This window comes from Oreochromis aureus, linkage group 15, assembly GCF_013358895.1.
Source record: "Oreochromis aureus strain Israel breed Guangdong linkage group 15, ZZ_aureus, whole genome shotgun sequence".
In the NCBI taxonomy this organism is placed as follows: Eukaryota; Metazoa; Chordata; class Actinopteri; order Cichliformes; family Cichlidae; genus Oreochromis; species Oreochromis aureus.
In genome coordinates, this window is record NC_052956.1 from 10,782,286 (window position 1) to 10,793,270 (window position 10,985).

General features: G+C 39.5%; 1 protein-coding gene across 1 annotated transcript; it reads right to left on the reverse strand.

The window, feature by feature from the left end:
• Nucleotides 1-3,013: 3,013 nt before the first annotated feature.
• Nucleotides 3,014-7,835, reverse strand: LOC116310679 (ALK and LTK ligand 2). Its single transcript, XM_031727538.2, has 6 exons — nt 7,027-7,835; nt 6,076-6,421; nt 5,616-5,669; nt 5,341-5,421; nt 5,157-5,231; nt 3,014-3,874 (listed from the first exon to the last, which is right to left on the reverse strand). Exons 2-5 carry the CDS (start codon nt 6,365-6,367, stop codon nt 5,167-5,169), a joined length of 492 nt encoding a protein of 163 aa, XP_031583398.2. The 5' UTR covers nt 6,368-6,421; nt 7,027-7,835; the 3' UTR covers nt 3,014-3,874; nt 5,157-5,166.
• Nucleotides 7,836-10,985: the final 3,150 nt, after the last annotated feature.

Consider the following 10,985-nt stretch of genomic DNA (forward strand, 5'->3'; position numbering starts at 1 on the left):
GCACTTCTAAAGGTCACTATTGCAACTAATTTTATTATGCCTTAGTAAAAAAAAATTTGTACAATTTAAAAACTCGTATTCTAAATAATAAGCTTTAAAGGTTGATGATGAAATTGTTTGGGTTTTTTTTACTTGGATCTTTTCACCACAGGCTGTAGCTCAGGTGGTAGAGCAGGTCAGCTACTGATTGGAAGGTTGGTGGTTTGATCCCTGGCTCCCCCTAGTCTGCATGCCAAATATCTTTGGGCAAGATAGTAACCCCCGTATGCTCTCCGATGCATCCATCGGACTGTGAATGTGTGTGAATGTTAGCTAAACAGCACTAAAGTATAGAGGAAAGTGTTTATATGAATGGGTGTGATTGGGTGAATGAGGCATGTATGGAGCGCTTTGAGTACTGCTGGAGAGTAGAAAAGTGGTTTGTAAGAATCAGTCCATTTACCACCATTTATGGTAATTTAAGTTAACCAGCTCAAGCCTCTTATTTAGTGTAAAAACAGAAATGGTATCAGCCTTACCTTACTCTACATAAAAAGGGATTATATTATTGTACAAGAGCTCTTCTTAGTCTTTAAATTGCTCCCCTTTGGGATTACCACAGAGGATCATCTGCTTCCATTTCACCTTACCTTTAGCATCCTCTGTCACACCAACCATCTGCATGTCGTCCTCCACTACATCCATGAAACTTCTCTTTGGTCTTCCTCATCTCCTCCTCAGCTCTGTCCTTAGAGTCCTTTGTCTAGTAGACTATTAGCTCCGCTATCCTTCCTTTGTATATGTCTAAAATATTCAAAACATTAGTGTATGAGGACTGTCAAATAGATTTACTTCTTATTCTTCTACATATCTAGAAATGTTAAAGTATTGCATTATTTGCCCTTAACATAGTAAATGCCTAGTTTGTTAAGCAGCAAAAGAGTTATTATTTATTTTATTGGCACTTTGAATAAAATGATCCTTTGAAATAAGCGCTAGGCAGTTTAAGTTAGGGTGGTGTGGTTGGTTAGCGTCATCTCACAGAAAGGAGGTCCTTGGCTTGAATCTTCCAGCTGCGGGGGCCTCTCTGTGGGGTTTGCGTGTACTCTCTGGGTACGCTGACTTCCTGCTGTCTTCTAAAAGACATGCATGTTGGGTTAATTAGTGATTCTAAATTGGCCATAGGTGTAAATTGTTATCTGTCTCTGTGTGAGTCCTGGTACAGACTGGTGATCTATTCAACTCTTGCTGTGTGACAGCAGGGATAGGCTGGAGCCCCACTGTAACCCTGAATTGGAAAAAAAAGATCAAGAAAATATAGAGATATTTTAGTAGTCTAATTTTTAAAAACATACACGGTGGTCTGTTTTCACAGAGGACCTTAAAATGAACGACTTAATTCCACGAAGGTGCTTTAGCTTCTGCTATGTATGCATACTGGCTAACTGCCACTGTCTCACTGGGATAGTTGAATAGAGCAGAGCCAACTTTAATCTCTTTATGAAGTTCAACTCAAGGTCCTCCAAGCAGTGCGAGTGTTTTCTTGTCTTGGTTAGGATCAAACCCAAACAAATTAAGCTTCCCTCGAAAGTAATTTCTTGCAAAAATATTCAGTCTGCAGCAGTTGCATCTGTACAGGGTTCAAATTTCATGCAAAAGGCTTAAGAGAAATTTATCTCAATGCACTTATTTAAAGGGTCAGTTCACCCAAAATGACCCAAAAAGTACTCAAAAGTAGTATTTTGCCATGTTTGAGGTGTATTTTAGATAATCAGTCGTCCATGTTATCTGCATATAGTGGCAGTAAACTTGATCTTTGTAGGGACTATTTTTGCACCAGTTGTGGATTTACAGATAATATAACTGTCAATAGAATTGTATACTTTTTAATTTATTCTGTCTTGTTGTTATTTATCTCCTCATTTGTGCAAGGACAACATAAAAATTGCGCGAAATTGATGTGATACAAAAGGCGAATATTTTGGCACAGTTTTAGTCAGCATAATTGGTAATTGATATTGGTGTGTATTCAATTTCTTTATCACAATTTGCTTTCAGTGAAGCCTGTCAGTTGTTGTGGTCTGTAGCACATCTACAGTAACAATGTTGCTGCTTTTTGTGGGTCTCATTCCTGCTTTAAAATGCTTTTTTAAAAAAACAAACATATTGCAGTGCTTAATAAATTTATTAGATTTGCCATAAAAATGAAGAAAACATAAGAGGTTGTTTAAAATTAATAATATATTATCATGTGTTAGGTAAGTAATAAACCGAATTGCATTACTTACAAAAGTAAGTGACAAAATTAAGTAAGTTTCTATACCCAGATTTTAGCCAGAGAAGTCATAAATGAATGAAACATAACATTCAACCACTAAAACTAATTTTTCTGTTGTATTTACAGGGATGGCAGTAAATAAATGTAATTTTGCATCTTAAAAAATAATATCATGCATTAGTATTTTTTACAGTAAATTAATTGATAATGACATTAATTATGTTTCACCATTAAAATATTTCAATTTCAGAGGTTGAGCATATTAGTAACTCATCCTTTCTGGTAATAACCAGTATTCTTAATTTAGGCCCTACATTGGATATAAAAAATTTGTTAAGCACTGTACATTCACCTTTGCTTAAGTGCATTTGCAGGAGACTTCTCAAAACCTGCTCAACTAACGATAAAAGGTTTTGATGAATAGATACCAGTAGAAATATACAGGAAAACTTGAGTGACTCTGTCTTTTAAGAGGAACTCCTTTCTCAATGTGACTGCTGCAAAGCAAGTGAAATATGCTGACCGCCAAAACTGGAAAGTGATCACATAAAAATCATGTTGCAATAACATGTATTCGAACACTTTGAGCTCTGCCAGTTGACCTTTTTTAACAGTCTGTCTGAAATAGCAGTGGGAAGTTCACAGGATCAGATGTTCCAGGACTCAGTCCAGTCACAGGGTTATTCGAGGATCATTCCTCATTCAAGATGGGAATGCAAAGCAAAATATCACACAAGAAAAGAAAGGCAATCCATATTTGTACCAATCTCATAATTTATTTAAATATATTTCATTTTTAAATATAGCTATGGTATATATATATTTATATATATATATGTAGGACACCCCTTTGGGAAACGCCAGTCATGTTAATTTATGGTACACAGGTGACTTCTTTTTATGTTTCGCTTTACAGCGTGAAGATATTGCTCCTGCTTTTAAAGATGGCCTACATTATGTACAATGTTACCTTTTGATGACTCAAATACATAAATATACTCTGTACTGCACTCTACCAAAATCCAACAACCACTTGTTTTGTTTTATTTTTTTTTTATCTTTTTCACAAAGATGCAAAGAAAAATTCATGCAATTAATAATTTAATCACAGTTCTTTCTCAGTATGAGCACAAGTGGCTGAAACTATGCACTGACTGCCAGCTGGAGGTCTGTGAAAACTTGTCTGTGTAGAAGGTAGTACAGGCAGGGTTGAGCATATTTGGATTTCGCTCTTTTCTTGAGCAAAATAAATGAAGAAAAATATGTTTTTGTTTTGTTTTAGCAACATCTTTTTTGGATCCCAGCATGAAGAGGCCCCAGGTTGGTGTGTCTCAGCCGCTTGTTTCTTTATCTTCTCCACTCTTCAGTTTCACTGTCTTTATCCTGGTCTGGGTTTTGTTGCCTGGGTTGCTCCCCCATGTGGTGACAGCTAACCATCAAGGCCCAGCCTGAGTGGTGGGTGGCACCCATCCACGCCTTAGCAGAAGGAGACCTCAGTGAATGACAATACTGTGCCTAGTGTCAGTCGGGGCTGGTCAGATTTAGGCTTCCTTACTGTCCAAGGCACTTTTTTCCCAAGTTTTTTTTTCTTCTGAAGGACTCGTGTGTGACTTTGACCTGTAACAAAGAAGACATGATATTAAGGACCAACTTGAAAACACCTGAAAAATTCTCCCCTCTCCAGAAAGAATCACAAATAATAAGAAATTTGATACTTTGCTCTCGCTGTGCCACTGTTAGGGCGTGTATGTGTGGACACAGCAAGCATATCACCACGGAGAACAAACGTCTGAGTAGTGCCTCAAAACAACATAACCTTTACACTATAACCATAACCGGAGAGGTTTTTGACTCTGAATGACACTGATAATTCGTGCAGTGCAAACATTTAATTTATTGTTACTTAAATAGGAATCACACAACATAACAAATCCACAACAAGGTAATATCCAGAATCTAGTCTTTTACTTAAGCAAAAGTATTATTAGCAGTACTGATGATTTAGTGTAGTGAGCATTCAAGTGCATGATTACATCATTATTATCAATTAATTCTATGTAAGCAGTAATTTTATGCTTTAAGTGCTCGATGTAATAATTGAACTCTGCTGCCAAGCTAGAAGAAAACACAGTTAAGTGCTTATAGGAAATAGTAAAAATAGCTGTAAATATAAATACTGTTATAAATTCGTGTATTAATATATTATAGAGCTTGGCTCGAACTACAGATTCATAAAACGGACATTCATTTAACGTTTAAATGCATCATAAAGTGCAATATTTGAGTGGAAGTTTAGTTATCTGTGCCACAGAAGTAGAAAGTAACACAGTATGTTTAATGAGTGTAAGTTAAGTCAAATTAAGAAGTACGCTACTGTGTGTTTCCAAGTATTTTGTACTTCTAGCCAACTTTTAAGAGAGAAATGGCACTAGAACTATACCTTTCTTTCTTTCTGCTTTATAGTTACGTTACCAATCAAATTTACGTTAATGAAAAAAAACAAACAAAACAAGCTGTAATGCGTTTGTACAGATTATAACTACAATCCTGTATATAACGTAGTGACAGTTATAGAACTGTAAAAGCAAGCTGATACCAAAAACCATGCATGCATTAGCAATGCTACTCTAGTAACAACAAATCAGCTCAGAGTACATGTGTCCTCACAGAAGACTTTTACTTGTGGCTGCAGTTTTACCGCATGGCCTTGTTAATTTTGCTTAAGTAAATGACCTTGAAGACTACCTCATACTTCCTGCTTCAACATTAATGACTGTGTTACATGCACACACAGTCTATAATGTGCTCTGAGCTCTGTTGTCTACGTTCAACGAGACACATTAACGAGCTGTTCCCCACAAAAAATTCATGTTTGAATCAGAGGAACATATTACCGTACCTGGTGTGTGCTACCCCTCCGTGCACTGTGGGCTGCCTGCTAGCCGTGTCAGAAGCCGTGCACATCTTTTGAAGTCTAAGGAAAGAAAATAGGATGGACAGATAGTGAGTGGTTTAGTGTGTTGACATTGGACGGACAAGATCATTACTCATGGTGTCAAGAGAGCCAGTGTATGACAGCTTACATGCAGGTATCGTGCAGTCTCTCGTGTGGTGGTAGAGTTTGTACACCGACTTCCTGCACTTGGGGCTGAAGGAGAGCGGACCTGAAACAAGAACAGAGAGGAGGCTTTAAGAACGTTGCCAGCTCTGCAGCAACCTTCACTAACATCTGTTTTGTAGTCATTGTCTGAAGCTGTAATTCACTTTTGTGTGCTATAGCTGACTTCCCTGGCCTCTTTTTGTAGGAATCTTTTTAGGAAACACATTAAAAGACATTGAATTTGCAGTAATGTCTTACCTGTTAAGTATTTTATGAACTTCTCCTTCTTTCTTAGATCTCTGGGAAATATGGCTGTTTAAAGAGAGGAGATAAGGAAAGGGTGTCAAGTTTTAGTCTGTATCATTTAGACAGAAGAAAATGGATGGATGGCATATTTTTATCAGGAGGCCTTAAAATATGAGCTCTCTCTGGAGGTATCCATCACAACACACAGAACAAGGATGTTTTTATCAAACAAAATATAGCAAGACAGCTTTAAAGGGCCAATTCGCCCAAATGACCCTCAAATAACCGTCAGTACTATCAGTAAGGATAGTGGTTTTATAACCAGATAGTTTTGGTTATATTGCATGCACTTGGTAGCCTTAACGAGAAAATAGAGAGGAAATTATTCTTCTCTATGAAACTTCCATATCCCAGTATGCTACATCCCTGACTGTACATCCAACTTAAGATTCCTTCCCGGAAGAAAACTCACCGACAGCCTGATTCCCTCTGAATGCTTTGAGGTCCCGAAAATCCTTCTGCTCCATCGGAGAGCTCGTCTCCCGTGATATCGCCGGCGCTTCTGTTTTGGCACTGTGGCGTCCCCGACTCCCCTCCACCTGCTTCACGATCTCCACCATCCGCCTCAAGTCCTGCTGCTCGTCCATGCCGGCCGATGCGTCCCCTGTTGGGACCGTGGAGGGCGCGCTCTCGCCGCAGTGGTCGGTGAGCGTGCACATCAGTAACACCAGTCCCATAATGAAATGCCTGCGTAGTTCGCTCATAGCTCCCGGGGAGTGAGGGGGAAACAGTGAGGTCGTATTTTCTTTTCTGGGCACCTGCAGGAGAGATTGAGTATGAATGTTAAAAACGTTGTTCACAGCCTTTCATTTCCTAATTTCACAAGTCCCAGATTCCCTTTAGGCTACACCCCGCCGAGAGCGAATGTAAATGCTGCTTAAAATCCGTCCAACGCCGCAAAACAATAACACAAGAGTTTCTCAATGGGCCACAAAGCGAAAATCACAGTACTGCACGCACCTAATAGTCCATCAAGTTCGGATCATAATTGATTGACCGAAGCTTGATGGACTGTTAAGTAATCTTACCCACGCGCTATTTTACTTTATCTTCAAATACACTTTCCAAAAGAAACCATATTGTGGAAAACTGCTTACCACTTGCTTGTTTTTAAACAGTTACTCTGTGTTTTTATGTTTTTAATAACTTGAGTGTCTTCATTGCCTAATTGTGGCTTCAGTCTTGTAGCTTAAAAAGTTTTATTCCTGTTGATCCAGGCTTCTGTTACCGAGACGTTACACGACACAGTTAAGTCACCCTCAGAAAAAAGGCAACAATGCATCAGTAAGAGAGGAACTAAGAATAAAAACATAACAGTAAAGAAATCTAGATTCTAAAAGTGACAATTTAAAGCTATTTTTACCTTTATAAAGTCTTCAGACACTGATGACTTTCTGCGCACACAGCAGTAAGAAGTGCAAACTGCGCGCAACTTCGGAGTTTGTCCGCTCCAAAATATGTCCTCTTAAAAGCTGCTTTTATTAATGCAAAAACAAAGCTCGTGAAGTCACGGATCTTCGCCGAGCCCCTGTGGTCATCCTCTGAAGACCGGCAGACTGCAGGGAGAGAGCGCACAGAACAGCTCAAGTGGTCCGGTGCTCCCAGATCCCGTGCGCGTCCTGGCTGAAGTAGCAGATTAGTCGCCAAGAAGTGGGGCTCACTTTTTATTCTGTCTCGCCGACGTGATGACCTGTCCGCTGTAGGTTACTCCGCAATGTCTGTGAGTGTGCATGGGTTGAGTGACCATCACTTGAATGCTGTGTCAAGTTTTCTGCGCCCCCCTCCTTTGCCTTACTCCATTTATATGTACGATACGCGGTTACAGGAAGCCTTTTTCCTACTAATAGGCTACTTCCACTGAAATTTCCACTCAGCCCAGAATACAGCGCAGATACCGACATCTTAGTGGAAATGCTCCCATATCCTTCTTCTGAGGCTCATAACCTCATTAGAGCCATTGCGCGTTTTACATCCATCATGGAAATTGAAACGCAATTAGGCTATGGACAGTTTAAGGATTATTTTGAAAATTAATTACAAACGGGTTTTAATACTTATTGCCCTATAGTTTCTGGTCAGAACAGTCCGGTAAATAGGATTACTGAGGTTTGCAGGTTTTCTCCTCTTTGGGGATTAGTCTGTACTAGCCTGCCGTGGTTTGAACAGCATTTTAAAAAAAGGGGGGGAAAAAAAGAAAAGTATGGGTATGGGCGTGCAAGTGGCTCCCATTCGCCCCCTCCCAGTCCCCCCGTTTCCCCCACAATATTATGAAGACATGATAGGGGTGTAGCGTTATGTTTCATACCCTTGAGAATAAAAGACTAAATACAGCTTCACAACTTGTAAAGAAAGCGTTGTTAATGTGTGTGTGTGTGTGTGTGTGTGTGTGTGTGTGTGTGTGTGTGTGTGTGTGTGTGTGGATAATCAAAAACATAACTTTTCATCTTGGAGTCTTCAGAAAAACACTCTCAGATTTTCCACATAATCTCCTCTCTTTCACACAGTCTAATTGTTGCAGGGTATTTATAGTGACCACTCGGTGCTCTCACTGCATGGCTGGGTGAAGCTGTGGCCGTGCGTAAAGTGAAACCTTGGTGCTGAAAGGACAGTGCGCGCTGTCACCGAGCTCCGAAACTCCTCCGCCAGCAGGCAGTCCTTTGCTCGTTAGCGGTAATGCCTTCCTGTTTAACGGCAGAAAGGTTTCCTTTGAACGAACTATATACTGATTTATAATAAAATTATGACAAAAGTGGACACTGATTTCCCTTTCATTATGAGCTATCCTATTGGAACAACAAACGAAAGAAGATGGATGTGCTTCAAAGGCAGTGACAAATCCAGTGACACTGCACAGCTGTTTGGCTTGGGAAAAACAACTCCGTGTGCTTTTATATTCGAAGGAGGATGTGATCACCGATTCTGCTGCTCTTAAGCCAAACTGATTGATCCGTTTAGGGAAGAAGTAAGTTCGATAATCAAAAGAAATGGAGGGAAAGGTGTTTAATTTATGACACGACCATCCACCCTAAAAAAGTGCGCTTGAGAGAGAAACCTCTGCACATCTGGAGCAGTGTCCAGCCTTTGATCTCACGAAAACTAAACAGTTTCGCTACACTAAGCAATAAATTTGGGGAGCAATGTCAAGTAAGCCCAACATTGATAATAACATTTAATGAAATGCAAAATAAACTAAAACTATTTTTGCCCATATAAGACATATATATATATATATATACAAATGTCACTCATATAACAATCATCCAAACAAATCTTACAATACATTAAAAAATAAGTATTTTGTGAGTGAAATGTGAAGAAACGCTTCAGCAGGGGGCGTCATTCTGCACAAATAAAATCAGTGTTAAGTTGCTCACATTTGTACTCTTGTTCAGAACAACAAACACTCAGCCAGCTCCTTGGCTGGGTTTGACACTTGAAGTCTTTCCACGCAAATGGAAAACAAAGTACCACCATGGAAAGCAACATGCTCAAAACCACAAAACCCATGTCTGCTGAGCAGATTATCGCCATCAGTCAAATTACATCAAGCTCACTGTACGGCAAAGACTAGGTGAAAATAAGTCCAATATGAAAAATGTTAAAGCTTTTGGTCTTGGTTGGGATATAAATGTCTCTTTAGTTTGGACTGAAAAGAAATAAAAGAAACTAAAACAACTGAGTTTAAATGACTGGTAAGTACAAAGGAAGGTTGATGTTTTATAATGTATCAGTATTCTTTATGTTAATGGTCTGGCAAGCAGATAAGTACAAACAGAAGAAAAGCATAACTGTTTGGCACTTTGATGCTCATTATAGTCTGTTATCTTTTATTCTTTGGACTGCTGCTAGAAATGTTTTGAAATCATTTCTGCTTAAAGTTCCTGTCAGCATGTCTTGTGTCACAATTCTGGCGACAGCAGAAATCACAACTTTCTTTGTTTGAATGGCTGTTTAGATAGACACATAACCTCATTTAACCCACTTTCTATTCTCAGTTGTATGACCTTTCTAACCTCTGGTACGGTCACATGTAAAACTTTGTTGTCTGGTGTGTGTGTAAGTCGTTGAGTCAAGTTCATGTGATTTCAAGTAAATGGCATGCCGTAAGCCTCATGTGGAGTGCGGCGGTCGTTGGTTTCAACATACTGATTATTAGTTTTGTTCTCCTCTTCCTTCTAAACTCTTTGTGACACTTCTCTTCTGGAAGGCGATATGATTAATTAATCAGGGGAGGATATGGTTGTCTTCTCGCAAATGTGCCTCATTCTTCCTGATGTCTGATCCAAGTTGAAAATGTAACTTTCTCAAGGTGTTACTTGAGGGCATTGTCTCAGCCTTGTGAGAGTGAGATCTCCTCTGATTCTGACCACCGCCACAAAAGAACCCCCTGCTGTCATGACGGATGTCGAAAATCTTTTTATTTATGAGGGTCAGATGAACTGACGCCGGTTACTTGAACTGAATCCTGAGCTAGAAACAACATATTTTGAATGGTGTGAAAACAGAAAATGTGTTATTCCATTTTGGTGAGATTCACTTCCATTTTTTGGCGTCTCATAAAAAATTGACTATGATTAACATCTGCAGTTAAAGGCCCAGCTTAGAAACTGGTTCTCTTCCTTCTCTTCCATCCATGTGTTTTTGGTTAGAGAAAATCCTCTTAATAGATAAAATAGATCCTTCATGAGCCCGAATACTACAGATTCTTGTTCTCTTTATTTCATCATCCTTATCTCTCCCCCTCCACCTTTGTCTTTCAACAGATTGTTGGAATTTACTTTGCTTTAACGTGACGTGAATGCATGCAAATTGTCATATCATTTCATTGAGTGCATGTATTAAAAGATTCAACCATAACCACAAAATTAAGAGCCAGATACTGCTGCGGGGTAGTGGACATGATGTGTGTAGCTTGGCAGCGTGCTGCCATACATCCAGCTCCTTCCCGGGTTAATACATGTGCAGCCACTCACTCTTAGGTGAAACATTTACACCTTAGAATCACCAGTTAATCTACCACAGGCCGCGGGAGGAAGGTGGCGCGCCCAAGCAAACTCTACCAAGGCTGGAGCCAAGCATCAGGTGCCGCGGGGCACCACTGCATCACCTGACACATGGAGAAAAAAGTAAATCACACAGATAAGCAAAAACAAATTGGGATTAGCAATGTTTATCTTTTGTGAAACTTGGATCCTGTTCACATTGCTTCATGTATCACACACTTAAACATTGTTGCAGAACGAGCACAAACTCCCAAATGGGAACAACACCCTCCGATGGCAGCAGACGCTCCCAGCAGGATAACGGAGGACACTGAACTAA